Genomic DNA, 27,740 nt, shown 5'->3' with positions numbered 1-27,740 from the left:
ATGGACCCTGCCATCCTGGTGCTTCTGGTGGCAGCTGGCATCTGGCATGGTAGGTCTGACAGCACCAACTCCACTGAGCCAATGTGAGCCCGTGGCAGCTGGAAAGCAGTGGCCTGTAGGATGTGGCTAGAGAGATACTTGCATGTTGGGGAGACTCCTTCTGCACAACCCATAGGTAATTGTGCAGAACAGGAGGGATCCCAAGTTCCCTGGTCAGCGTTTGCTCCATCCTTTCTCCAGCAAACTCCCATTAAAGTCACTGGGCCAGATTTTTAAAGGTGTTTAGGACCCTCAAGATGCAGATAGACGCCGAGTGGGGTTTGCAAAAGCACTCGAGCGCCTAACGGATTCAGAAACACCTTTAAAAACCTGGCACTGAGAGCTCTGCCCGAGTCAGGATGGAACAGAAACTCAGCAAGGTGCTCCGGGTTTGGCCCAAAGAGCACGCAGCCCTGAGCCCAAAAGGGAGCGCAGCGCTCACGATCACATCCCCTGCAAAGCAAGGGGGCCGGGCTGAAGCCTAAAGCCCCTCATTCAGCAGACTGTTGCAAGGGGCAACTGCTGCAATGGTGGGAGAGTTAACAGGCGGCCCCTACGACACAGACGGAATAGGCAAGGGGTGGTTTGCCTTACAGACGCATTATGGCTCATTTATAGCACTGGGCACAAGAGAATGACTATGCGCTAAGAGCAACATGCCAACATTATCAGGGATTTACAGGACAATTTGAGGCTCCTAGGGCCAAAGGTATTTAGGTGCCTAAAGATGCAGAGAGGCACCAAGTGGAGTTTACAAATCAGGTTACGCACCTAATGCCATTGACTTTTGTTCTGTCTGTACAGCGCCTTGCACGGGGGTCCTGGTCCCTGACGAGGGGTCCGAGATGCTCTGAGAAGCCAGATAATAAATAACAACAGGAGTTAGGCACCTAACGTACTTAGGCAGTTTTGTAAATGCCTCTAGGTGCTCATCTGCCTGTGTCAATCTGGTCCCTTGTGTCCCAGCTGTTAGAGCAAAGGGCTAGGAACCGATAGAGCGCCAGGACAGATCTCAGCTAAGCTGCGGGCTCGTTCTAGTAGTAACACCTGTACTGTTGTTTTGAACATATAAGGCACTATAGAAACGCCAAGTGTTATTGGATGAGCATGGACAAGCCTTGGTGGGGGGGGTTTCTCTTGGAAAGGCTGTGTAAAAAGCAGGATCCTCAGTGAAAATCAGGTGCTACATCTGAGGGGCGCTTAGTCGCAACTCAGTCCCCCTCCGCTCAAGAGCATGAGCGATTCATTGCTATGAGGATGTGGGAGAACCAGCGGACTAGCCTGCCCTGGTTCCTGCAGATGCACTGTAACCTACGCCGGGGCTAGGGTATTGCTATGCTGTGTCAGATTGTGTGTGAGGGTTACAGCCCTTTGGTCATGCTGGTGGTGCATGTAGATTAGATGCTCTCGTGCCTTATGACCCAGTGTTTCCACCTCCAGCTGTCTAGTGTCACATTTCTTGCTCCATTATAATCTATTCCTATGGCAGCAACGTCTTTTCTGACAGTTTTTTTATGTCATCTCTTCTCCTTCTCTTTTCTGTCTCGCACCAAGTGGGATCCAGTCAAAGGCTTGTCTAGGAATACTGGGTTTGTTTATATCCCTACAACATGCCTAAGCCACTTCAGCCTGCTTTCTCCAATCGTCGGGAATACAGACGAATAAGGGCTAGGCCAAGGGTATTGTTAAGCCTTTCAATGGAATGGGATGGGAGAGGAATACAGCAAAGTCTGGTCTGTCTATTCTGATTTGGATGCTATACCCGTTCCCTGTCATTGTCTCTTTTCAATCCTCCAAGAGAAGCATGCAGGATTCTCCAGCCCAGATTGGACATTTGCAAAATAAAATATGGAAAGGGGACTGAGTGTTTTCTGGTTTTGCATTTCAAGCAATGGTGACATTGTGGGAGAGGTTCCCTCCCCAGCCCCCCTCCCCTGCTACGCCCACTCCTTTAAGCAAACTGAGCATCTGGGACTGTCCCAGGAAGACAGGAATGGCTGGGAACCCTGGGCAGGATGGGATCTTGGGATAATGTGGACTAGGCAGTTACTGGGGAGACACAAGGTTTCCTGGAGCCTAGAGAACTCTGTCAGGATCCCCACTGGAAACATGGACACGTTTACAATGTAGAGCCACATTCAGGGGGTCCATCTCATTAGGATTGCCAGGTGTTTCCCTACTGAGTTGCCCTATGAAGCCTTTGACAGCTGAGTTTTATCACAGTTATTCAGAAATCCCACAGCACCAAGAATCTTGCAGCATCCCAAGGTTTGCATGCACCAGCATTATCCCTGCATAAGTCTCCAGTGGGTCGTATTTTGTTTTCTGTCTGAATTTGATGAATCTGTTTCTTGACTCCTTAGTTGTTTCTTTTGGCATTGCTGTGTTTCCCCCTGCTGGGTCATGGTACAGTTTCTGGGTCCCAGATATGCTGTTTCTTTAATAACTTTGGGCCCAGTTCCCAGACATGGCATCCCTGCCCTCAGATCAAATAGGCTGGCCAAATCCCACATCGGATGCCCAACTTGCATGCAGTGGCTGGTTGTTTGCGTATCCAAGTGTGGGATCTGGACACCCTTTTAAGGCACCTGTGTTTGAAGATTGGGCTCTGAGGTCTGACTGCTCCAAAGGAGTTAGGCTTCTAACTTCTGTTCATTTCATTGGATGTTAGGAAACTAAATAGAAGTTAGAAGCTTAACTCCTTTTGAACATTCAGCCCTGAGTGTTTGACTCCTTGCATGCTGGGACATGTTTGCCAAAGGTCTATACCATTTTCCAGGGGGTCCTAACAAAGGCATGGAGTGCCACTTCACTGGACCATCCCGACAGGGCAGTGAGGGATGGACTGTGGGCTGTGCTCCAGTAGGGACACAGATGTAAGGTTATTCCCGATTCTGGAGGCAACTGGAGCTTCCTGGCTATTAGAATAATATGGACTGGACAGCTGGGATGTGTGTGTGAGAAAGAGAGATTGGGCACTGAAGGATGCTGCAGTTGACTCTGGTTAGTTAGTGCCTCGGGAATTGCTTCTAATGCAGGACACTGAGCCAGGAGGCCCCGTGCCTTTTCGATTTCCGACACCTGGTTTAAGTCCTGCTGACCTCTGTGTGAGCCTGGGGGACGTCGCTGGGCCTCCATGCATTCTCAGGCTGGAACCTCCCTGGATACCAGCATCTGCCTCTAAGCTTAGAGTCCCTGGGAAAATAAGTTTCAAAAAGAACGAGCAGCTCTGGCCAGATGAAGGGGTCTGGCTAATTGTCGTGGCTGGGATGGTAGAGGGGGATGGGCCTCATCCTGCAAGTGGAGGTCATTGTTACACAACCATGGTGTGGTGAAGCCAATGGCCAGCAGTTACTGACAACAATGAGGAAGTTGGTGGGTGACACTCTCTAGCTTCATGTGAGATTGCATTCTGGTCAGCGGGAGAGCTCCTGCCACGTTACAGAGGAGGGGGAGGGGGCTGTTTTACTGTCCTAATGCGTCTCACCAGCAACTCCGCTCACACTCGGGGACTGGCCCTGATGCATGCTTTAGCTGCTTTAATCAAAGCTAGCTCAGGTATGTCTACATGTGCTGTGATCACACCTCCCCACTGCAGTGTAGACATTGCCTTAATACTAATGGCCAATGCTAAGTTTACCAAGCAATCCAGTTAGGTGATACAGAGACAGCAAGGCACACTGATGGCTGGACAAGAAACCAACATACAAGCAGATCCACTCCCATACCCTCATACAGAGCTCTAGCATAGAAGGGAGCAGGAAACTATAGATACATGGAAAATATGGTTTCAAAAGGATTGTAGGATATTTCCTTCTCTGCTTGGGGAATAAATGGTTTTTTTCCAGTTTCTGTAAGAAGTCAAAAAACAGCAAGAAAAAGTTCAAGAGGAAGATATGTCAAATATTCCATATGTCGTCCTTTCCCATTTCTCATACACGTAGCTCTGTCGGAGTCTGCTCGTTGAGTTCCTGTTGAGTTAGGCCACATCTACACTAAGAGCACATTGCCAGCATAGGAAGGGTTTTTTTTAACTTGAGTGTATGTTCCTTTAAGATCTGGGGAAGGGGTTAGTGTCTGAGGAAAAGCAGAAGTGGGAGAATAGCCAGCTCTTGGAAGGGGCTTGCTGTGTATTGGGGGGGAAGCCAACCCCCCCAGAGCACAGATAGCCATTTGCAATGTGTTTCCTGTCCCCAGAAAGAAAACCTGTCATGAGGGTGTTGTTGCAGCTTTTTCCCCATAAGGCACTGATTCATTTTTCACTTCCCCCATCTCCATAAATATAGGCAGTGACTAAAAGAACTCGCTGACAAGACAAAAAGCATGTGTTTCTCTCTGACAGTGATGGCTGAAGGAGGTTCCAGGTTCCCCTTTACTCAAACTGATGAAGGAGTTAGTTCCACAATGTCTCTTAAAGGCAAATATGGCCACTCAAATTCAGGCCTGAAGTCTGACCCATTGCAAAATGGCGATCATTAGGCTAGGAGATCATGTGGCCCAGTGCATAGGTACAGGACTGTGAGTTAGGAGGACTGGGTTCCACCCCTGGCCCTGCCAATCACTCACTGTTTGACCTTGTCTAAGTCACTTAACTGCTCTGTGTCTCAGTTTCCCCATCTGTAAAATGGGAATAATAATGCTTCCCTTATACAATTCTTTGAGTACTAAAGATGAAATTCTATCAGATCTGGGTAGTTATCTGGCCTCTATCACCATAATATTTGAGTACTTATATAAGTACTATGTATTATTTTGTAATTTTCAAAAGCCACTACTCCACCACCAAGAAATTCAAGTTTCCCCAAAACAGTTTTTGATACAAAATCAGTGCTTTGAGCTCTTTCAATTGGCTCCGCACAACATAATTTGGCACATTTCTTTCCTGTTCTGTTCTGATGTTAGCACTTATGTAGTACACAGAAAGAAGTAAACAAAAGAAAATTGCATTGATCGCTGCTGGATTAAAAATACAGGCGTAGGATTTTGTCCCAACACAATTTGCATAATGTGCTTACAGCTCCACAGTGAAATTTACAGCCAAATAAATCCTGATCAATAGGAAAAGAACAACTTCTAAGAAAGTAAAACAAAGAAACTCCGGAGCCTGGATTAATCAGTGCAAAAGAGTGGATTTTGCCATCTAAGGCTCTGAATGTTCTGACATCAAATACCCCTCCTAGCCTAAAATTCATTCCATCTGAGAAGTAATTAAAATAAAAAGCCCAGCCAACCATATCAGCCTAGAATCTCTGCTATGTGTATGAAATGTACCAAAAGTCCAACTCTGGCCAGCCAGACCGGTCTTTATGACAACTCTTCCTTGTGCCCTTGCTAAGATATTCCCTGCAAGGTGAGATGAGATCCCACCAGTTTATCTGTAAGGCACGTCGGTTGTTCACCCATCCTCTCTTTCTTGTTTGCAGGCTTGGCATCTCCGACAATCGACCCTAATGTCACCGCCATGATTGTAAACAAGGGAGACCCTGTAAACTTGCACTGCTCTGGGGATTTCAGCGTGGAATGGGTCAGCGCAAGACAGAATATGATCGTGTACTCCAGTGGCACTAACAGCACTCTCAGTATTACCAGTTCCAGTTACAGGGACACCGGCACCTATCAGTGCGCTTATTCCAACAGCAGTGACATGGAGCGAGCATCCATCCATCTCTTTGTGAGAGGTAGCTAATGCCATTCCTTCACGTACGGTCACACTCATTTAAGGGTTGTCCACACAGGATAGGTTTACCTGTTACACTGATGTAGCTATAGCAATACCAATACCGTTATACCAGTATAACCCCCTCCCCCACATGTGGGCGCTCTTATTCACCCTTAGGGAGACAATGTGGCCTCATGAATAAAGCACTAGACTGGGCCTCAGAAGGCCTGAAGTCAATATTCCTGGCCTCCCACTGGTTCGCTAGATGAGCTGGGCAAGTCATGTCACTGCTCTGTGCCTCAGATTTCCCTTCTGTAAAATGGGAATCATGATACTGCCTTCCTTTGTAAAGTGCCTAGAGATCTGTGGATGAATAATGCTATGTAAGAGCTGGATATTCCAGATAAGAGCTACTCCGGGATTAGAGTGGCTTTCTTTTTTTGTTTTGCTTAAACCCCTTCCAAAACAGCATAAGCTAAACCAGAAGGTCCTCTTATGCCGGAACATATACTAGAGAGACCTCATTGGGACCCAGACCAATATAGTATGCATTTAAATTCACACCCTAGCTTATATCATTATAACTTTCTCGTGTAGGCAGGTTTTGCTTACTGCTTCTAGTACACTCCTCTAGTGCAGCGTTTCTCAACCATTTTGGTATCGGGGACCAGCTTGCTGCCTTCCTAAACTGTGTCAGGGGAAATCTCAGGGACCGGCACTGGTCTTTGGGTCAGTTGTTTAGAAACGCTGTCTAGTGCACACACTGGGGACTGTCACCTGGTTTCTGCTGAATATACGCTGCCAGGCATAGGGTTTGCTAGCTGGGGCCCTACGCAGGCAGGGGTGCTGTGATGATGTCATGGACAGAAATCCACGAAGCTATGCTCCCACCATTCCGTGAAGGCATGCAGCAGATCACCCCCTCGTGTAATATTGCACCTATGAAACGGTTGTCCTAATGGTTTCAATAACAAGGGCTTACCCATGCAATTAATGGAAACCTCATAGACAGACTCCTCAATAGCCAATCAGCTAGCATCTTCAAGCTTAGCCTTTTTATTACTAAAACCAGCAGCCCCAGTTGAAAGGTAATTTTCATTGAGTGCCTGGTGCTCCTCTAACTGTCCCTCTCAGTCTCTGTCTCACACACCCCATCACACCTGTACTGATGCTACAAATTATGTCCCCTCTCCTTAGGTATCATAGGCTGCACCTGTCATGCCGAATGAGATTTAAAGAACTAATAAGCCATAGGGTTATCAATAGGAGCAGGCCTTTAAGTGCTATAGCAGTTTAACACCAGGCAGCAATGCAAGGCAGACAGAAAGCTGAACCTATACTGAAATGTACCTGCTGGAATCCCATCCCAAGTATATGCGCTTTGCTTGATTTCACTCTCTGGTTTGTCTTATTCCATCGATAGATCCCAAGAAGGTGTGGTATGTCCATAGCGTCAGTGTCAGAGTAAGCGAAGGCCGTGATGCACGGCTGCCATGTCTGATCACTGACCCAGAGTATGGGTCCAACGTTACCCTGCTGAAGGATGATGATTCTCCAGTCTTACCAGGGACTGAGTTTTCTTTCAGCCCTCAGGATGGAGTAACCATATACAGCGTGCAGCAAGATCATAAAGGATATTACAGGTGTGGGGCCCATATCAACGGAAAAGTGGAGAGATCATCGAAAATCAAATTGATTGTTCTAAAAGGTAAAGGGTTAGGTTTCTGATCACTCTTCCAGCAGTTCCATGGGGAGGCAGCTATTGTTAACTCTGCCAGGAGCAGATCTGGGGGAGCTCGTTTGGGGAAAGGTCAGACAAGCTGGAGATGGAAATGACCTACTGGGCCACGGAGGCTGGAATTTTCAAAGGAGCCTAAGGGAGTTAGGTGAACAGTTCCCATTGAATTTCAGTGGGATTTGGCCACCTAATCCCCATAGACACCTTTATAAAGCAGAGCCCAAGTCCATCCCTCTACCAGTGCTGGATTGTTTCTGACTGTGTATTCCCAGGACTTTGTCCAGTCTAGTTTTAAATGTTCCCATTGATGGGGTTCCCTGGGAGACTGTTCCACAGCCTGACAGGACCCTTTTTTCTGTACTCTGTTTAGCACTGATGTGCTATTGGGCAGTCCCATGTACACTGCTGTTACTACATGAATAATTCATTTTATCGATGGACTCCTATGAATGCTGATAATACCCCTGGCACCTTGCTCCTCCGCCTCCTGGCTTTTTGCATCATGCAGATCCTTGCAGATGCATCCAACAGCCTGAAGGAAAATCTGTTCTTCCTACTGGAACACTGAAAATTCTGAGGCCATGGTGCAGTTGTCTTGCAGATCAGCAGGCAGATGGGACAGGGATTCCTTACCCTTTAAGCCTTTTGAGCCACCTCGTGGTGATGGCCCCGCCCTGAAAGTGGTAGTGCTGGGAGGAGTGGGGATGATGATGGTGGTGAAGGTGGTGGCAATGATGGGTGAAGGGATTAAAGTGGATGGTGGCAAGAGCTAAGCAGCCAAGTCCTTGGGGGATTCTTCAAGAATGCAGAGGCCTTTAAGCCCTCCTGTAACTAATCCTTGCCCATCTCTGCCTTTGTTTAGCAACAGTAAAGCCGCTCTCCGTCACGGTGGAGCAAAAAGACCATGTGCGAATACAGGGGGAAAGTTTCCAGATCATCTGCAATTTAATTTCTCCTTCCCACAAGTACAACGTCAAGTGGATCCATCCAGCTCAGAATGTAAGTCGTTTTCCTCTGTCCGTAAGGGGAATGTGATCTCTCTGGAAAATGGGGAGGGAGAGGATGGCCAGAGTCATTCCTGACTCACAGAGCCTTCCATATGGTAGCAGCTGGCGGGAGCACAGTACTGAAGCGCATGATTAGACTGCGTATTGTACACAAACGCGGGAGACTGAAGCCCAGCCATCCTTTCTCTCTCTTCTTTGTTGCGGTGACAGTTTACAAAGGGTTTAAGAGACACTTGCACACATTCTTGGTGGCTCACTGTACTAGAGAATGAAATGGGGGTTGCTTTATCGGGGTTCGCTGAACATGACCCGCAGTGCCTGCAAAATGACATGTAAACCCCACTTCTCCCAGCCAGGCTTGCCCCAGTAACCCCATCAACATCCTATCTTATAAAACAACAAACACCCTCAATACGCACACACTCCCCTAGAGAAGGGAGATGGGGAGAGCGAGGGAGATTTTCTTGTGTTGACTTTAATACATTATGGGTTGATTTTAATACTTTTCATACATAAATAAAACTTTGATGGGTGCATTTTAAAAACCTAGGTTAGATTAGATAAAATAGTAGTTCCTGTTTTAGAGTTGTTAATGTCTCAGTGTAGGCGATGATACAGTATTAGCATACAAAATATAGCAGTCTGTTCAGATAATGCAATGTAACTATAGCTCATAATCAAAGGGCTGATAATGACGGTAAAGAAATCTATATGCCTGTCTACGCTACAAGTATCTGCACTGAAGACTTCAATTAACTGTATCTGTTTGTCTCCACTTGTCTCCATTTTAGCCATATAAATTCTGGGACAAGGTCTAGTAGGGTAGAAAACAAGATGAAGGGCACAGTAATCACTAATCCTGATTTTTGTTCCAAAACAAATCAGTCTAACATTCCTTCCCTATGACTGCAGGTCACCACCACGACCAACAACAACTTTGAAGATGGGGACTATTACGTTTCCTTCACCCTATACATTCCAGCGGTGACAATAGGAGACAGTGGACGATACAGTTGTGTAGCAAACAATTCTGTGGGATCCAGTAATTCTTCAACTGTGCTCCAGGTTGTAGGTGAGCAATTCCTGAATGGGCAAGAAAAGTGAGACCATGAAATGTGTGCGCATGTGCACATACGCACAACCACGTCTCCCTCATTCATTTGCATCTAACACCACAATCTTGTCCCTATGTTGGTTTGCCAGTGGAGACTCCCTGATTAGACCCACGTGGTTCAATCCCAGAACTCTACAGTGGATAGAAAAGGGAAGTCTAGGTGTCTTGAGGGGAAAAGGGCAGGTGCCACTATCCAGTTAGTGATCTGGTCGCTGGTGCAGTCAGATGCAAGGCCAGGGAAGATCTTCTCTTTTTCTACAAGTTTAATAAACAGCCTCTAAAAAAATTCATCGGACAAAGTCACCCCAGAGGCCATTGAAACAAAAGCTGACTGTGTCCCCCACACTAGGAGATGGTGGGTCTGTCCCCCCTTCCAGTGGCAGATCCACAGAAGAGAATAAAACTCTAATGCAGATGCAAGTTGAAAGAGCTACTTCTGCAGTTCAAAAAGAAGCAGCTCATCCTTTTAGCTCTGAAGCTCCTGGGTTCAAATTAGCTGATGACCAAAGCAGGGGTTTGTAGTGTGCTGCTGGGGGAAGGAGGGCTCAGATCTAAATGTGCTTCCCAGACAAGTAGAGACCAGGGACGGACTGGACTCCTGGGGGATGCACAGGTGATACAGCTTGCTAGTTTAGCCACATCACTCTTTAGCATAGCTGACTCAGCCAATGCGTTCAACTCCTCCCCCTTCCCAGCTATCCTGTCACCTAATCAGTTAACCTCAAGTCCTTGTCATATCAGCTGTTCCCTCCACTAGCTGTGTATGGGTCACACTTTATAGTAAGGTTCTATTTATAAAGTGTTAATGGATGGTTCATAGATGTTATACGCTTGTTGCAGACATGAGTAGTGTAGGTCACACATGGTTATAAGAACACCAGCAGACAGTGTTAAAGATACTCATAAGCCATGGTTCTAAGCAACCAATTAACCTGCTGGACTCTAACAATCTCTAGCAATTGATTAGCCATCTATTAACCCTTTATAAATGGAACCTTAATATGAAGTGTGACCTGTCCTGGGTACGCCCCAGCCTCTGAGAGTAGCTGAAAGCCCGTCAGGAAAAGACACCATTGCACTGAGAGAGTGTAATTTCATTGTCCCGCGTCAGGCTGAGCAGGATCCCACCACGAACTGGGATCAGCAAAGACTTCTCTACGCCCAAACCAATCTTGGTGTAAAGGCGGGCGACTATTGAGATCAGTGGAGATGGGCTGAATGCGGGCTATGCCAGGGCTAAATGTGGATGACCTTTGTCCTTCGCAGACACACCCACTGATTGGCTTTGCTCTTTTTGTCCCTCAGAGAGAGGTTATGTACGTCTGTTGCCCATGCAGAACAGCAGCCACGAAGTAAAGTTGGGAGGAAATCTGGAACTGCAGGTCTTGATTGAGGCTTACCCCAGACTTAGCAACTGGAGTTGGACCCATGAGAATCCTTCCCAACACTCTGTGAGCGCCCTACGCAATGGCCAAATGGTCCCTGGTAACAACAGGTATAGTATCGTCTCTCGCCTTTGTGCTCATCAGCAGAGTATTTCCAACCTGCCAGCTGGATCCTTTCCATTGGGAACAGGGTCCCCCTACAGCAGACCCCTTCTAGGGGGGATTGTCTGGTAGAAAATTATTCAGTTTAAAGGGGCAAGGGGACTATCCTTCCTTATCCAGGGAGCAAGGCAGCCTTTCCTTGGGCGGCGCCACAGGGGAAGTCCCCATCACTCTCATGGGCATTTGCTACTGTCGTTCATGTTTGTTCATTTTTTGGTTGGGGGGCAAAGAAAATGCAAATGTGGGCTGAGGACAGGGTGGCTTCTCTCAATCCAAACGGACACAGCGATAAAGACAGCCATGTCTTTGTAATTCCTATGGGATGTGACGGGGTGGAGGAACCATACGCCTGCATGTCTCCTAGTGCATCAGACCCTTCCATTACCAGGGGCTGCACACCACAGATCCACACTTAGTCCACCAGCCAGAGAAACAGCCCCATCCTCCACTGTGCTCCCAGCTGACTCTGGGGCCAGTGGACTTCGGCTGAGACCGAATTCCCTAAGTGGCCTCTCCCATGTCCACTTGCACTTCAGCTCCACCTGCTGGCTTCACCAGCGGCCATGGAGCCTCTCACACAGGCTGGGGGATGATGGCCAATGCTGGAGGCAGGTGAGAGGCAGATGAGATGTGGCCATAGGCCATAGGCCATAGGAAAAGAGCTGGCTGGGACCTCACATGTGTCACTACACGCAGTGCCCCACAAAACCTGGAGCCGACCCAGGCCACAACAGCACATTTAAAGAACAGAACCTTCTGTTAGTTGGGAAGAACTGGCTAATTCCCCTTTTGTTTCTCGGAAACAAACAATTACCCACCGCACGAGGAACTGGAGCATTGAACTACGGAGAGGGCCCTCCGTCACTCAGTGTCAGGGTTCTAAGGGCTGTACTGGGGTTCAGGAACACTAATGGGATGGGATAGATGGTGGGGCAAGTTAAGTAATCAGGGAAACGTCCATCTTTTCAAAATCTGTGTGGCTGGCCATTCCCGGTCCTTCTCAGTTACAAACTGGAGACTGACTCTCCTCAGTGTCTGAGTTCTCTCTCCCGCTGGGGAGGGTGTACTGTAACCTCTCTGGAGTTTGCTCTCTTCCAACACACTGTTTTACCACTTTGTTGAGTCAGCACTATAGATAGCAAGGGAAATAGGGGAACATCACATGGGAGGCAAGCTGCTCACTTCATCTCCTGCTCCAGCCAGGGGGATGGTAAGAAGATATCGTTGTGGAGTGTGTCCCCGACTTCTCCCCACACACATAGGGATTATAATAATGACCATCTCTCTGGGCTCAATCAAGTCATATTTGCAAGGCACTTTAAGATCCTCAGCTGAAGGTGCTACTATAAAAGTGTCTTGCAAACTTAATTTGATTGAGTCCAGAGAAGTGGTCATATTATAATCTCCATTTCACAGATAGAGAACCTCTTGCCGAGAGGCTAAGTGACTTGCTTATGGTCACAGAGAAAGTCAGTGGCACAGCTAGGAACAGAGCCAGATTCCAAACTTCCAATCTTTTGCTTTAGTCACTGGACTTTAACCTGTCTGGGTTGGCAATCCAGAAGTGCCAATGATATTACGTGGCAGCTGTTTCCCAGTTCCTGGTGCCTTTCATGTCACTGTTTACATCACAAGCTGCATTCGAGGTCAGTGGAAGCTGCATGTGCTTAGCCCCTTTGAAAATCAGGCCTAAGATGTGCTGGAGAGGGGAAAGTGTTCCTAGCACTCCAAGGCCGGCACAGCACAGGAGCAGGTGTTTTTAATCCAGGCTCCTGGGTCAAGGCAGGGACAGAAGCTCCTGTGGCTATGATGCTGAGATCCCTCTTGCCTGTCTCTAGAGCCCAGCTGGCTGAAGATCGAAGTCCCCATAGCACTCTCCAAACAGAACAGAGAGTAACGCTGCTGTCCTGGCCGAAATCCTCGCTCTCAGAAGAACAGGTCTCGAGTCCAAGGGGAAGATTTTCATTGCCTTTCACCGGGGGTGAAGCAGCTAGCTGCCATTGGTGCCACTGAAAGGCTAGGTGTGGATTATTGCTAGGAACGCACTGGCAGCTGCAAATGTGCATGCAGTGATTGCACCAGCACTGCGCAGCATTGAGAGACCGGATTGTTTTTGTAATATGCAGCTTCCTTCAGTTACTTTTATTCTCTCGGGACAGGTACACCACCACGCTCTCCCTGAACCGGCTGAAAGAAGATGAAAGGGGACTGTATACATTCTATGCTGCGAATGATGCGGCCAATGCATCCGTGACCTTCAGCATCTCCCTGAAATGTAAGTGCCCTGCTCTGTGCTGCTTCTGTCGTGCCGCCAAATCTGCGACGCAGCAGATGGAAACCACACAGCAGCCAACAGGCTAGTGGATAGCAAGGGGATGAGCGGAGATGGTTCTTGCTCTTCCTGCTAGCAAACAAGGAGCTTACAGAATTAGTTCCAGGAAGGCAGCTGTCACAGGAACAATCAAAGCAGCCACCGAGAACATCAAAGCTGCTAAATGCTGCCTCACTTACGCCTGTGGGGTGGTGCACTCGGGAGAGTGATGGTAACAATTGCCAGAGTGGCCCTTTCACAGTAATCATGGTGCTTTTCAACCCCAGCTCTCCAAGTCCAAGAGACCAAAGGGAGCTATTACTGTACCCCCTTCCCCCAAACACATAGCACTTCCCCTGCCATTTTGACATTGCACATAAATAAGTGGAACTGAAATGTAGAGAGAGCTGTGTTCATATGACTTCCATACCTAACACTCCTTTGCATTCCCTATTCAGTCCCGCCTGAGGTCCATCATGTCGGGATGGTATTCAATGACTCCACGAGCCTTCACTGTGTAGCCAGTGGTTACCCTGCTCCACATATTGAGTGGTATCAGTGCCCCGGGCATGCAGACAGGTGAGAAACATCAGAGAGGGCTGGGGAGCCTTCCACTGTGCAATGCACCCAATCGCAATGCCAGGGCTCGCCGCTTCCTTCCCTGCCTCTGCAGTAGGAATCCAAGATTCCCCATAGATGTCATCTGCATTTGCTAAACTGCTCAGCACAGACTTGCAAAAGATACATGACAATATATCGGAGTTCTGTCCAATATTACAACAACAGAGAATTCTTCTGCTATTTAAAATAGATGTTTATAGATTTCAGCGTCTGTTTTGGGGGTGGCTTTTCAACCCCAGAAGGTGACGGGTCCCGGTTCATCATACCAGTGTCTAGAATACACACTAAAACATGCTTGCTGAGGGGGAGACCTGCTTGATGTGCTATTGCCCCCAAATTCAGCACAATCAAGCAGATGCAGCCCATGCAGTGAGCAGGAGCTGGGGCCAGTTTTTCCATTCACGTGCAGGGGCCCTGCTTTGCTGACCATCTCTATCACCTGAATGCAGGGGGCAAGGGGGCAGTGCGGTGCCACCACTGAATTACTTCCTTAGGCAGGTCTATTCTCTCTGAAGTTGGAGGGGCAACATGGAGCATTATGACCCCAGACCTCTTGTCTAGCCATTTGGGTCCACCTAGCCCTCTGCGATGAGGTAGCAATAGATTCCATTTGTAGTCAGGCATGTTCCATGGAAATGTTTTCTCTCCCCTGCTTGGTGTTTCTGCAGATCTGACCAGGGAAGAACACTGATTCGGAATGACACCAGCCCAGGGGTCATAAGCAAATTGCCCTTTGGAAAGGTGAAAGTAGAGAGCATCCTTCAAATTAAGGAGTTTGAGTACAATGTTACCTTTTGCTGCTGGGCCATTAACAGCGAGGGGAATGACTCACAAATACATAGCCGTGTCCCTTTTACAGGTGAGATAAATCAGAGCATTTATTATTTATAGATCATTAATCAATTTAATCCAGGCCTCAATTAAAGATGGCTACCGGCCATTCGGGATCCAATCCTTCCTGTACATGCACTCCAAATGCCCCACTAACTGCTCTCGTTGAGTTCCTCAAGAGGGCAATCAGATCAATCCTAACTTGAAGGGATTAAGTATGTCTCTTCCCCCCCCCCCCCCCCCCCGTCCCTGATAACATACTGCTAAGGAGGACTTCAGTTTTCATTGCTTGCATCCGTGAGGACATCATTGGTGACCTGGAGAATTTGGGTTTGAATCCTCTGGAGGTTGGAGGGGACGATGGGTAAATCTTTAGTGCAGTGCCAGGGGTTTTAGCCACACAACTCCTTAGAACATCAATAGAAGATGCATGACTAATTCCTGAAATTACACCCAAAATAGCATACCTGTCTGCATAAATTCAAACCTAATGAAATCAAGAAGAAAATATCATCGTCTTGGATCGCCTGGCCTTCTCTTGGTCCTAAGTGGGGAAAAGACATGTCTTCGAGTTTAATCTAATCCATTCATACTGGCATTTCCAAATACATCTGCTGCCTTGGGGGAAATTTCATTTCCGGCCCCATAGCATTGTAGGTATGTTGGTAAATCCTGGATTTCTAAGGGTAGGGCTTGCTGCACTGCATGTTGTTCTCCTGACCCTGTGAAATCTGGAAGAGAAGGTAATGCACTAGTATAATTATCCCCTACATAAGGTACTATCATATGGAGACCCAGAGATTTCAACTCAAGACTTTTATTACTACAAACATAGGCTACTCACTTCGCTAAGCAAGCAACGCCAATGACAAAAGACACTGTTATATCGGCACATCAAATTCCAGGAGAGGGCATCAATACACACACAGCTCAGACCAAAAATGTGCCAAACCGCCCATTTTCACGCTCAAAGCCGTACCATTTTTCTCAGATATTTATATGGATTTGCTAACTTAATCCAGAGTGAACCTTCACTTTGCAGGATGCTGAGCAGAGCTTTAACCTGTGGAGATGACAGTGAAACGTCCCATCTTAGACATCCCCCCCAATGGCCGTGTTCAGCAGAAGAACCTGCTTTTAGTTGTTACATTTATAAGTAAAATACTGACAAAGATCAAATGCATAATAGCCGGCTCTTTCCTACCACAGTGAGAATTTTTTGTCCACCCCTTAGTGCATATGAACCATGTTAGCACTGGGGTAGAGTCACACAACAAGATGCTTGAGCTGTAGATGATAAGGTGGAGGTTAGTTATATTTCCTGGGTTTATAAGGACAGTTGGTTCTACTAGGACTGTATGACAGTCCTGTTCCTCCGCTAGTGCTTACCATAACACAAGGGACATGCATCTGCTGGTGCTGATATCCCACATGCAGGCCAGGACAGAGGTGTATGTGAATGGAAGCACTAGACGACATTCTGTATGGAACAGGCCTGCGGTGGCCCTGGGCAGATGGACTAACAGGCTCCTTTTATTGTTAATCATTCTGAGTCAAATCCTGAGGTCTTTACTCAAAAGGATTTTACTCTGTCCTTATTCTGGCACATTCTCACTGAATATGGGTCTCAGGAGCTGTCCAGGTATTATGAAGGGCTGGCTGGTTTTTGTTATTCGTCCCTGTTTCTATTATATACTTTGTAGTACAATATCTTTTATCTTGAAAAATTAAGACCTCCCTCCCCTGACTCCTTTGGGGGCAGCACATCAGCTCTGGGGCCACCCCCGTGTAATTATGTACAGGGGGTTTCTAGAGCAAATCGCTGGTTGGGTAAAATGCTAGCGTGGATGATGCTCTAGTGAAATAAACATCTGAACGGCTGGTTCTCACCGTCTTTCCTTTGTTTCTCTAGAAAGAACCCAGATGCGCCAACATGAGCTCTTCAACCCCATTCTCTCCGCCTCTGTGGGAATATTGGTCTTGCTTCTCCTGCTGCTCCTCTTCCTGCTGTACAAATATAATCAGGTCAGACTCTGATTCCTGTCAGGCATGTATAAATGTCCATATACACAGCACTGCCCCACCCAGCGATGCAGCCAGTGGGTTCGCCACAATGGCCCAGATCCTCAAAAGCATTTAGGCTCCTCTAACTTCCACTCCAATCCATGGAAGGTAAGAGCCCGAGGATCTGGGCCAATGAGTTGACATCTCACTGAAGCTCCATTGGCTCTTAGCTGGGATACTGTAAGATCTGGGAATGATCACCAGTCCCTGAGCCCACTGCTCTTCCCCAAGGCTCTGGGCTCTGGCATGAGGACGATGGAAAAGGGAATTGAGGGCTCGTCTTCTATTTGACGTTATTTGCATCTATTAATTTGGAGGGGGGGGAAATAACAAGCTGGGCTGCGCCTGCCCCGGCCTGGGGGATAAAGCGAAGGGGGAGAGTACAAGAAGTATCCCCCACAATCATTTGCACCCACGCTGGGCACACTCTCAGTAGGGAGTATTAGCCCTGGACCTGGCAAACGCCAGTGGCTGTATCAGCCTGCTGGAAGGGGGCAAGGTGAGGATGGGGCTATAGAGGAGCACAGCAGGCAAGGTCAGACTATGCCCACTTCAAGGGAGGCAGAGCTGCCCTTCTGATGCACACTGATCTAGAACCCCAGGAGGAATTCTAACTCTGTGCCTGCCTCAAGGCCCCTCTCCCACCACAAGAACGTGGCCTAAACCTGACCTCTCATTAGTCACTCAATTCCAGTGGAAGTCTGATGCAAACCCCCCAAAGCCCAGCCACTCATTGTACAGGCTCTTGCTCCCCAAGTGACTCATCCCAGTGTCAGTGGCTCACAAATCTGTGCAAGATGTTACTCAGAGCACTGGGCAAAGGTGCTAGCTCCTGCGTCTCTGAACTGGCACATGTGAACTGTAAGAGTATTTTGCATGGGTCAGCTGAAACATGCAGTCAACTGAGGGCAAAACTTTGCCTTTTCAACCAGAGGTTTGCAATTTTTTTGCCTCAGTTTCCCCTACTCCCCACTAAACAGAAAGCTGTTTCCACAGTGAAAGTGGATGGTGGGAATGCTAACACCCAGTTGTCTCTAGTGAGACTTGTCTATTGTCTTCACACAGGCACTGCCCCCGTTTTGCCTAATAGAGCTGTCTCTTGCTTTGGGGAAATCAGTGATAGAATTTTGGCAATAAACCACAAATTGTCCGTCCTTGCAAAACTGCTGAAAACAGGATTTCTTTTCCCGTCAGAGTCGACGGGTTTTTGTTTGTTTGTTTTTCCCCACAGCTCTTGTTACATGCCCTGCTGCATGTGTTTCAGCAAGTGAGCATAAGGGAGCTTTATCCTCAGTTGTTGAACTCCTGTTTCTTGTCTGTTTAAGCTGATAATTAGCATGTAATAGCTTACAAAATGAGGAAAAGCTGTCTTCAGTTCTGAGAAATCTCCATCCCAGGCAGAGTAACTGAGACCTCAACTCTGGATTCTACCATCACTGGAAGGAACAAGCCCTCAGCCACCGATATGGAGAGAGAGGCCAGTGGGGATCTGAGCGCAAGCACAGCACCGTTGATGCTGGGAATTTAGGAGGGCCTTGGAACACACAGAGAAACAGGAGGTGCTTCTGAAAGGATGCATCACGGCTGGGTTTCTTAATCCACCCTGGATCCCTGCAGCCTGAGACAATTCATGGGGAAAAAATCAGCAATGCTCCCCCTGCATGTGCGGTCTACAGTGACCCAAACCCAGGTGCGCACCTTTGATGCAATGTAGGACCTACCCTAATTGCAGCAGTTTCTGGGGACTTGGACCTGCTGCCTTCTTCTATCATTGGACAGACCTTTGTGGGTGCAGGTGTTTAATCCTTAGACCTTGGATCAGGAAGAAGGGAAAACTGCCCAGCCAGGAAACACAGAGATCTTGCACTAGGTGGTGTCCATCTACCTCAGTCTTTCTCCCTTTCATGCCAGTGGCTCACCCAGCTCTCTAACCATCCACACGGGTGACTCACCTTTGTCTGCAGCTGCCCAGCAGCAGCAGGAGGAGGAAGAAGCGGTGGAGGAGGAAAAATTTCCACATCCAGGAGCTTGGCCGCAAAGTGAATCATCGCATTGAGCCAGCACGCTCCACTCCTTCTGCCAGTGGACAAAGACAAGACCTAGGCCCTGCTGTGCAGACAGAGGAGATGTCTCATGGGGGTGGGCAGCACAGATCACTCTAATGCCAAACTGTTTCACTTCCTCTTTTTCCTTACATTAGCCTGGTCTCTCCCCTCCTTCTGACGTGATATTGACAACAACCGTATCAAGCTGATGGCTGCTTCTGTCCACCGCCGAGAGCAGCTTGCCCTCCCCTTCCCTGCCTGTTTACTTCTGCTGGAATCAGACACAGGCAGAAGAGGAGAAATGCTAAGTTCTATTTCTCTGTTTTAACAGGAACAAAACCCATGGCAGTGCTGTGCTCAGCGAAATGGAGTCAGAGCACAAGGCGGTGCTGGTTCAGGAATGCAATGGGGAGGAAGGGAGGCCCCTTTAGGAGATTTCCACTGAAACAAAAGCACCTGCTACGCTGACATCTGCTGCCCACTCAAACCATCTAGAGAGGTGCTTCCTCCATTTGTGGGACACACCAGCTGTTCTAGCACCATGTTCCCAGATGCTCTAGCCTGCTTGCCCAGAGAATGAAAAGAGACAGACAGTTTAGGAGAACACTGCAGGCCCCCTTGCTGCTACTTGAGGAGGAAAATAGGAGTGCCAGCCTAAATGCCGACCTCAGCTGGTGGAATCTGTAGTCCTTAACATTCAACCAAGAACAGGGGGCAATCAGGCTTCACGACCAGCCAGAAGGACCCATGATGTAGGTCATAATGCTTAGAATCAGCTTGTCAGCGTTCTCTCCATGCACCCCACATTCAAAAGCAAGAAGCCCTAGCTGGTATAAAAATAGGACTCTCCACAAAATCTATGGAGCTACGTGAGGAGAGCATGATGCCCCAGGGAAGTGGGGATTTAAAGTCATTGTGATAAGCTGCATTAGTTTTACAGAGCCTTGTAGAGCAGGAGAAGGAATCTCGATTAATCAGATTCTCTTCTTTACAGAAACCAAAATACCAGGTGCGGTGGAAGATCATTGAGGCCTGCGAAGGGAATAACTACATCTTTATTGACCCCACCCAGTTGCCTTACAATGAGAAATGGGAATTCCCCAGGAACAACCTGCAGTTTGGTGAGAAACATTCAAAGCTTCTCTACTGTTGGTCAGCGATTCAACTCGCAGATCCAGATTCTCTGATGTGCAAAGCTAAAAGGACGCTGACGATGTCCAAACCCTTGCGTTCTCTTGCGTACAGGATTAGAACAATACAATACAATATTGCCCCCATCCAAATGCTCACGTCCTCTTGCATGCAGAACTACAAACAACATGATCCTGCCCTTTCTGCAGCCTTCCACGTGCTCTCACATTCAGAGCTAGGGTGATATGATTCTGCCCCGACCTGTCACATGCAGGCTCACACATTCAGAATGAGATCACCCTCTCCAGACTTTTTCTGACATGTAGAGCTAGATTGATTCCATGTCTGGACATTCACTTCCTTACAACTCTGCCTTCACTCCCAGTGAATGCCCCACACATGTGGGCAGAGCTCCATGTCACTCGTGGATTCCATATTGCTCGCATGTTCTGCATCTTGCCAGGGTTCTGCTGCTGACATGTCACTAGGCCGTCCGGAGGGTCTGTTCAAAGCAGTTCTTTTGAAAATCACCATCACTGGGTTGTTGTTGTTTGGTTGTTTGGTTCTTCTAAGCACATTTATTTTTGTAGGAAAGACCCTGGGAGCAGGAGCCTTTGGAAAAGTGGTAGAAGCCACTGCTTTCGGGATGGGGAAGGAAGACACTGTCCTCAAAGTGGCTGTGAAGATGCTCAAATGTAAGTCAAGAGCAGACTGCAGAGCAAGACACACTGAAAACACAAACACATGTCCATAGACTTTGGGATGCGCTTGTTGCACTGGTTGCCAATAATGGATGAAAATGCATGTTTTTTAGGCACCAGTTGTGGCAAGGCAGCCATAGCTGTCCTAGGCAGATATATATCCAGGCAAAGGAAGCATGTTCGTCATCTTCTCCTGCCTCAGCTCTTTCCTCCTCTCTCCCTCCCCATTTTCCCACTGTTTTCCTCTCTCTCATTTTTTCCTCTTTCATCCCCTTTCCTGCCTCCCCCAGCTCTCTCTCGCCCTTTCTTTTCTCCTTCCCCCCACCTCTTCTCTCTTTCTGTCCCTACTCCATGTCAGACTTGAGGTAATCTTTTTCCAATTTCATTCCAGCAACAGCCCACACAGATGAACAGGAGGCCCTTATGTCTGAGCTGAAAATCATGAGTCACTTGGGCCACCATGAGAACATTGTTAACCTGCTGGGAGCCTGTACTTATGGAGGTAGGATGAGATGGCACCATTCCCTCTAAAAGCCTCAGTAGGCATCCTTCTGAATTCTGTTTTCAGTGACACCTCCACCCCCAGGGGAACACTAGGGCCTTTACACACTTCTTAAGTTGCTGACTCCTCCCAAGGAGATGGTCTGCTTAGATGATCATAATGGTCCCTTCTGGCCTTAAATCTATGAACATTCCTGTGGAGGCTTTCCATGCTTATTTCTTCTTCAGGAAGCTCCCTAAGGGATGTGTAAACCAGTCTGCCTGCCTGCGCTACCAGAGCTGCACATCCCGTTGCCTAGCCAGGCTCCAAGAATTAGGGACCATTAGCATGGAGACCTATATCTGACCGAAGCTGCAGTCTCAAGATTATCTAACTTATTAGAATCTACCATTCTCACTAGAGATGGAGACTCACACCAAACCTACGTATGTACTCATGCGCCTATTCACCCCCACTCATCCAAGCATGCCATTCTAAAGAGGAAACCAGGCCTCCAGGAGAGAGAGAGAAAGGGTGCAATGAAGTCACCTCTTGGTGATCACCACTTCCTATTTTTTAGGCCCAATTCTGGTCATCACTGAATACTGTCGCTATGGAGATCTGCTGAATTTCCTGCGGAAGAACGCAGAGTCCATAATCATCCAGGACTCAAGCCTGGACTCCTCTCTGGATAGCACAGCCGATTACAAAAACATCTATCTGGAGAAGAAGTATGTCCGAAGGTAAGACTCAGGACTGGAGATTGTACATGCAAGCACTGGAATAAATTGCCTAGGGAGACTGTGGAATCTCCATCATTGGAGATTTTTAAGAGCAGGTTAGACAAACACCTGTCAGGGATGGTCTAGATAATACTTAGTCCTGCCTTGAGTGCAGTGGACTGGACTAGAAAACCTCTTGAGGTCCCTTCCAGTCCTATGATTTTATGCAGAATTCCAATGCCTGACAGCAGGAGGCAATGGGAAGGTTTTATTGGCATGAGGTTGGGAGGTCATGGTACTCACATGTAGAAATATTTCACTTAAAAAAAAAAAAAAGTATAGGTAATTTTTTTCAAATCCTCTGTAAAGCCAGAATGCACCTGGCCAGGCCTTGGAATGGAAAATTGTGACTGGCACATTTCAGAAACCTCTGAAAATTACCTACAACGTTTTCCACACAAATGTGATTTTATGCTTCTTATCCATTCTCCCCCCTCGCACTCCCCATCTCGGCTACTGAGTCAAAACTATTCCATTGTTTGCAACTGGCGTCATGTCTCAGAATGAGATCTGGCCAGTCACACTGATCCAGGATATACCTGTTACAGAAGGAAAAGTGCATTTCTAGAAAGGGTAGTTACAATCTATTTCTTTGCTGAATGCTCCCACACACAATCTAATTAGCATGGAGTATATAGATCATTATTCACTTTTGCTCTGCAGTTCAGCTTTTAAAATACGCCAAACCTCACAGGTAACTTGGAAGTGTTTTCTCTGCCCAGCACCCTGGGGTCAAAGGATGAAAAGACCGATATAGCCCTGATTGTTTTTAACAACTTGTCCCCTCTCTGTTGTTCTCTCTGGTTCAGTGATAGTGGGTTTGCAAGCCAGTGTTTGGAGACCTATGTTGAAATGAGACCTGTGCCATCAGACTCCATGCCAGCAGGGGGTAAGTTACAAGGTACGGTTTCCGTCTTCCATTGGGCTCTGCATTCTGATAGGCATACTGCTTGTATCATTCCCCATTGTGGGCCAGGATTCAGTGCACTCAGCACTTACATCCCCTGCCAGAAGACAGTTCTTGGGTTAACCATAAAGGGCTCTTCTCTGTTCCAGGCAAGAACCCAGAGGAAGAACAGGATACTCGGCCCCTGGATCTGTATGACCTGTTGCAGTTCTCCAATCAGGTGGCCCAGGGAATGGCCTTCCTTGCCTCAAAGAACGTAAGTGGCAAAGAGGACGGTGGCCCAAGGGCTGCCCACCAGGCTAATTAAGAAACACACTTGTTAGCCCATAGCATAAAGCATCTGAGGGACAAAACATCGTCAGCCTTGTGAACTGGGGTGGAACCTCTGTCCTTGAGCCTTTTGAGTAAACTGCTGCTGTGGATACATGCCCCTTCCAACTTGGGCAAGGGGGCTAGCAAAGAGGCCTCTAGTATTCAACTTCCACTTTTTTGGGACGCAGGATAATGGGTCTTCTTTGCTTATGTGGCCTCACCCAGTAGCCAGTTCAGATTTCATTCCATAATCCTGCCTGTATTTCCTGGAGAGTGACAACGGAATTTTGTGTGTGTGTTGTGTGCCATTTTCACAGCTCTTCCACCCGGCTTTTACATTAGGTCAAGGCTTAAGCTCTGCACAGTCCTGCACTTATAGCCTTTTTTTTCAGGAAAAAGGAACAGAAAGTGACAGTTGAGATTTCTGCCTGAACCTGGTTATATATGTATTTTAAGAAAGAGCAAATGTATTGACTGTTCTCCATTGACACGGTCTGCAAGGACCCCGTACATCTGAGACTCCATCAACACGGCACCCGAGGGCAGGGCCGAGCGATTCCAGGATATAGTATGAAGTGTTTCAGAAGTGAAGCGGAGTGAATTGGATTTAAAAAAGAATTTAAATAAGTTCATGGAGGAGAGGTCCATCAATGGCTATTAGCCAAGATAGTCAGGGATGTAACCCCATGCTCCGGGTAACCCTAAACTGCTGACTTCCAGGAGCCAGCAAGAGAAGACGGGTGGATCTCTCCAAATTGCTCTGTTCTGTACACTCCCCCTGAAGCTCTGGTACTGGTCGGTGTTAGACACAGGATACTGGACTAGATGGACCATTGGTCTGATTCCATATGGCAGTTCTTATGTTAATAATAAATTGTAGGAAGGGGCACATATAAAATGAGAGCACCTGAAATTGTGATTGCTGACATCTAGTATTTTCAAAGGGCTTCATGAATTCACCTGCCCCGCAACTGTTGGGTGGGCAATTACCTTCTTATAGGGAAGAAAGGCCGAGGTTTTGAGAGTGTTCCATCACTGTAGCAGGATAATTTATTTGGATGCTGTTTTGCCGTCTGTTCTGTCCAGTGCATCCACCGGGACTTGGCAGCAAGGAATGTGCTAGTGACCCACGGACGAGTAGCCAAAATCTGTGACTTTGGGCTGGCGAGGGACATCATGAATGATTCAAACTATGTTGTCAAAGGCAATGTAAGTAACTGGGAGCATTAGCAGAGGTGAGGTGTAGGGCAGGGATTCTCAAACTTCATCGCACCGTGACCCTCTTCTGACCACAAAAATTACTACATGACCCGAGGGGGGGGGGGCCAAAGCCAGAGCCCACCCGAGTCCCACAGCCCAAAATGGGAAGGCCAAAGTCCCACCGCCCTGTGGGGGGTGAACTGAAACCCAAGGGCTTCAGGCCCAGGCAGGGGGCCTGCAACCTAAGCCCCACCACCCAGGGCTGAAGCCCTCAGGCTTCAGCCCCAGGTGGTGGGGCTTGGGCTTCAGCCCTGGGCCCCAGCAAGGCTAAGCCAGACCTGGCAACCCCACTAAAACAGGGTCGTGACCCACTTTGGGTTCCCAACCCACAGTTTGAGAACCGCTGGTGTAGGGTGTTTAAGGCGGGGAGGACGTGGTTAAGGACAGAGGGGGGAGAGAACAGGACTAGAATTGTAGTGCAAGTGGGCAAGTTGCCCCCTGAGTGGAACGTTTTGCCCTTGCAGGCCCGTCTGCCGGTGAAGTGGATGGCCCCAGAGAGTATCTTTGACTGCATATACACTGTGCAAAGTGATGTGTGGTCCTACGGCATCCTCCTCTGGGAGATCTTCTCGCTGGGTAAGGAAGGGTCCTTCAGAGTTCTCTTTATATATCAACCTCCATCACTTACCCAGACACAAATGTCTTTAGGCAACAAGTAGAGATTAGGGAAGGGCCGATTGAGAAACTGGGCTGTGGGAGGTAGGGCGCAAAGCAACTTCTTTAACACCAGCTGTACAAATTACTCATCCTTGTCAGTGTCTGTTACCATCAGCAACCTGCCACAGTAACTGTCCTATTCAGGCACGAGAAACTCAGTCTATGCAAACTCCTGCAGCACCAATCCAAGGCATGTTGCTTATTGAGCTTGACTGCAAGATCTCTCGTTATCACGTCTGCTCTAACCACAGCTTGTTTTCTGTTATGGTTGCAGGTAAAAGCCCATACCCTGGCATGCTGGTGAATAGCAAGTTTTACAGCATGGTGAAGCAGGGGTATCAGATGGCCAGACCAGACTTTGCTCCTATGGAAATGTAAGTACAGCCACCCAGAAATGCACTTGCTGCCCCTGGAAATGCCTGGGTAGCAAAGGAAGCAGGCACCACCGCTAGTGAAAAAGCTAGCGCTAGGTTATTCAGGGTTATTCAGGTTACTGAGGGCCAATGAACTCTCCTGCTGGAAAGTTAATGATTTACTTACTAGAGCACTACAGCTAGACTCAAGCCACAGAGTTTCCATCCCGATTTCAAACAGGACGCAGTTTGGGAGTGTTTGGTCTAGGATTTTGTTGCAGACCCAACTCTGCTTAGAGCCTGTCATTTTGCTGTTTAAGATGGCACGTAATGCCACAGGCAGTAATACCATTGGGTAGGGATATTGCCGCTGGATACACTAGCATGCAGTGATGGGGTTTTCTGGGAATGGACTATAGTTTCCTTCCAGAAACCACCCATGACATGACACCACCTTGTAAATATTAAGGAAATGGTTTTTTATCCCAGTGAATCCCCTTAACCCTTGAAGGTAGGAATGTAAACACAAATTCTTGCAGCCAACAGAAAAGCAGCAAGCTATAATCTACAGTCCACACTGGTAAAGCAGGGACTCCCTGAATATGTGGCTTCTGGCTCTTTAGGTTTCTAGCAGTAGTCTGTACTTTGCTCTCCTAGAGTTCTCTCTTCCATCTGAGGAACTCAAAAGCACTTTACCAATATTTATTAATTACTCCTTGCAAGCATGTAGGGGAAGTGCACAGAGAGGGTGAAGGATGGCTCAGGCCAAAAGGTCATACACCCCAGGCATGAAGTGTGTCCATCCTATTACAGCTCCCTGGGAGAGCCTGGGGCCATGTCAGCCTGCCCATTGCTCAAAGCAAGGCTAACACTTGGTACTGCTGTTTGATGCTGCAGGTATCGCATCATGCAAGCATGTTGGAATCTGCAACCCACCCGACGGCCCACCTTTGACCAGATATGCCATTTCATTCAAAAGCAACTGGATGCCAACAAGGAACAGGTGAGACACTTTGGAGACTCAGGTGCAGATAAGTGGGGGGAGAGAAAGGATGTTCCTTTCCATCCGCCAGCAATCCAGGGCCCTGCCTTATCTGTTGCTTCTCATCTTTTAATTAAAAAAAAACATTTTTTTAGTGCTGGTGGAAAGCACAAAAAGGTACGGAACTGGAGTACAAAGTCCCCCAACTTGCCCTCACATCGGTACATTGGCAGCACTAGTTTTCTGACGGCATCCATTTATTTCAGCACTAGGGACCACTACTAAGTGCTAAGAAAATGGGTAAGCCAGCACGCTGATTCAGTTGAGGCTGCCAGTAGCCATGATGTTCTGCGGTGTGGACATGTCTACATCTCCATTCATTTCACACGGGCAACTGGTGGTAGCAACCATACTTTGTCACTTCTAACCTGGAGTGGCGTGGAAGCAGTGAGGCAAGAGGTGCCATACCTCATGAACATTATCCTGAGCTATCCAAGTGGCCCTGGAGGAAGCACTGGTTTGCTCTTCAGGAGGCACCTAAGCAGGTTGTTGATTATCAACAGTAGCTCCCCTGCACTTAAACATGCCACACCCTTGCCTGGCCAGTAGCACCTTGTAAATCAATTAAGTACTAAGAAGGCTTAAAAAAAATACATCACTTAGTACTGTGCATAGTTGGAAATGCACAAGAACTTCTGTGTCATAGCCTCTCTGCTTTGCCAACTAGAGCACAAGTTACAGTCGTACCATAGAAGACGCAGTATCAACAGCACATACCGTATTAACTGATTATGTGGGGGAGCTTGAAGTCTAGTTTGTGCCTTACCCACCAGGATAGTGCCCAGCTCCTGTACATTCAATCCCTACTGAAATCAAAGGCAATTCCGCATCTCCCCCCAAAGATAAGAAAATCCACCAATGTAAATCTATGCAAAAATGATGAGTCTCCTGGGTGTGGAAGCAGCAGCAGCATTTCCATTTTGGCAAGTGATATGGAGAACTAGGCCACAGCTGGGTTTAAGTAAACTCAAGGGACTGAAATCTATTTGCCTTTTCTTACTTTAAGGACTATACAAATCTCCCCAGTAGCTCGGAGGAAGACAGCGTGTGCGAGCCCTCTGGCTGCTGTGAAGAGTCCTGTGACCAAGCAGATAGCAGTCAGCCTCTTCTGAAGAGCAACAATTACCAGTTCTGTTAA

The 27,740-nt window shown here is 47.7% G+C and overlaps 1 protein-coding gene across 1 annotated transcript; it reads left to right on the top strand.

Moving 5' to 3' along the window:
- Positions 1–27,740, top strand: CSF1R (colony stimulating factor 1 receptor). The gene is made up of 21 exons (XM_065409494.1): positions 1–49; positions 5,463–5,717; positions 7,122–7,406; positions 8,299–8,435; positions 9,356–9,515; positions 10,863–11,052; positions 13,264–13,379; positions 13,874–13,994; positions 14,705–14,895; positions 16,780–16,892; positions 19,971–20,097; positions 20,698–20,802; positions 21,200–21,310; positions 21,870–22,032; positions 22,881–22,972; positions 23,128–23,234; positions 24,377–24,499; positions 25,015–25,126; positions 25,482–25,581; positions 26,458–26,563; positions 27,609–27,740. Exons 1-21 carry the CDS (start codon positions 1–3, stop codon positions 27,738–27,740), a joined length of 2,895 nt encoding a protein of 964 aa, XP_065265566.1.

Source organism: Emys orbicularis, chromosome 8 (genome assembly GCF_028017835.1).
Source record: "Emys orbicularis isolate rEmyOrb1 chromosome 8, rEmyOrb1.hap1, whole genome shotgun sequence".
Lineage (NCBI taxonomy): Eukaryota > Metazoa > Chordata > Testudines > Emydidae > Emys > Emys orbicularis.
This window is presented reverse-complemented; position numbering and strand designations above follow the sequence as displayed.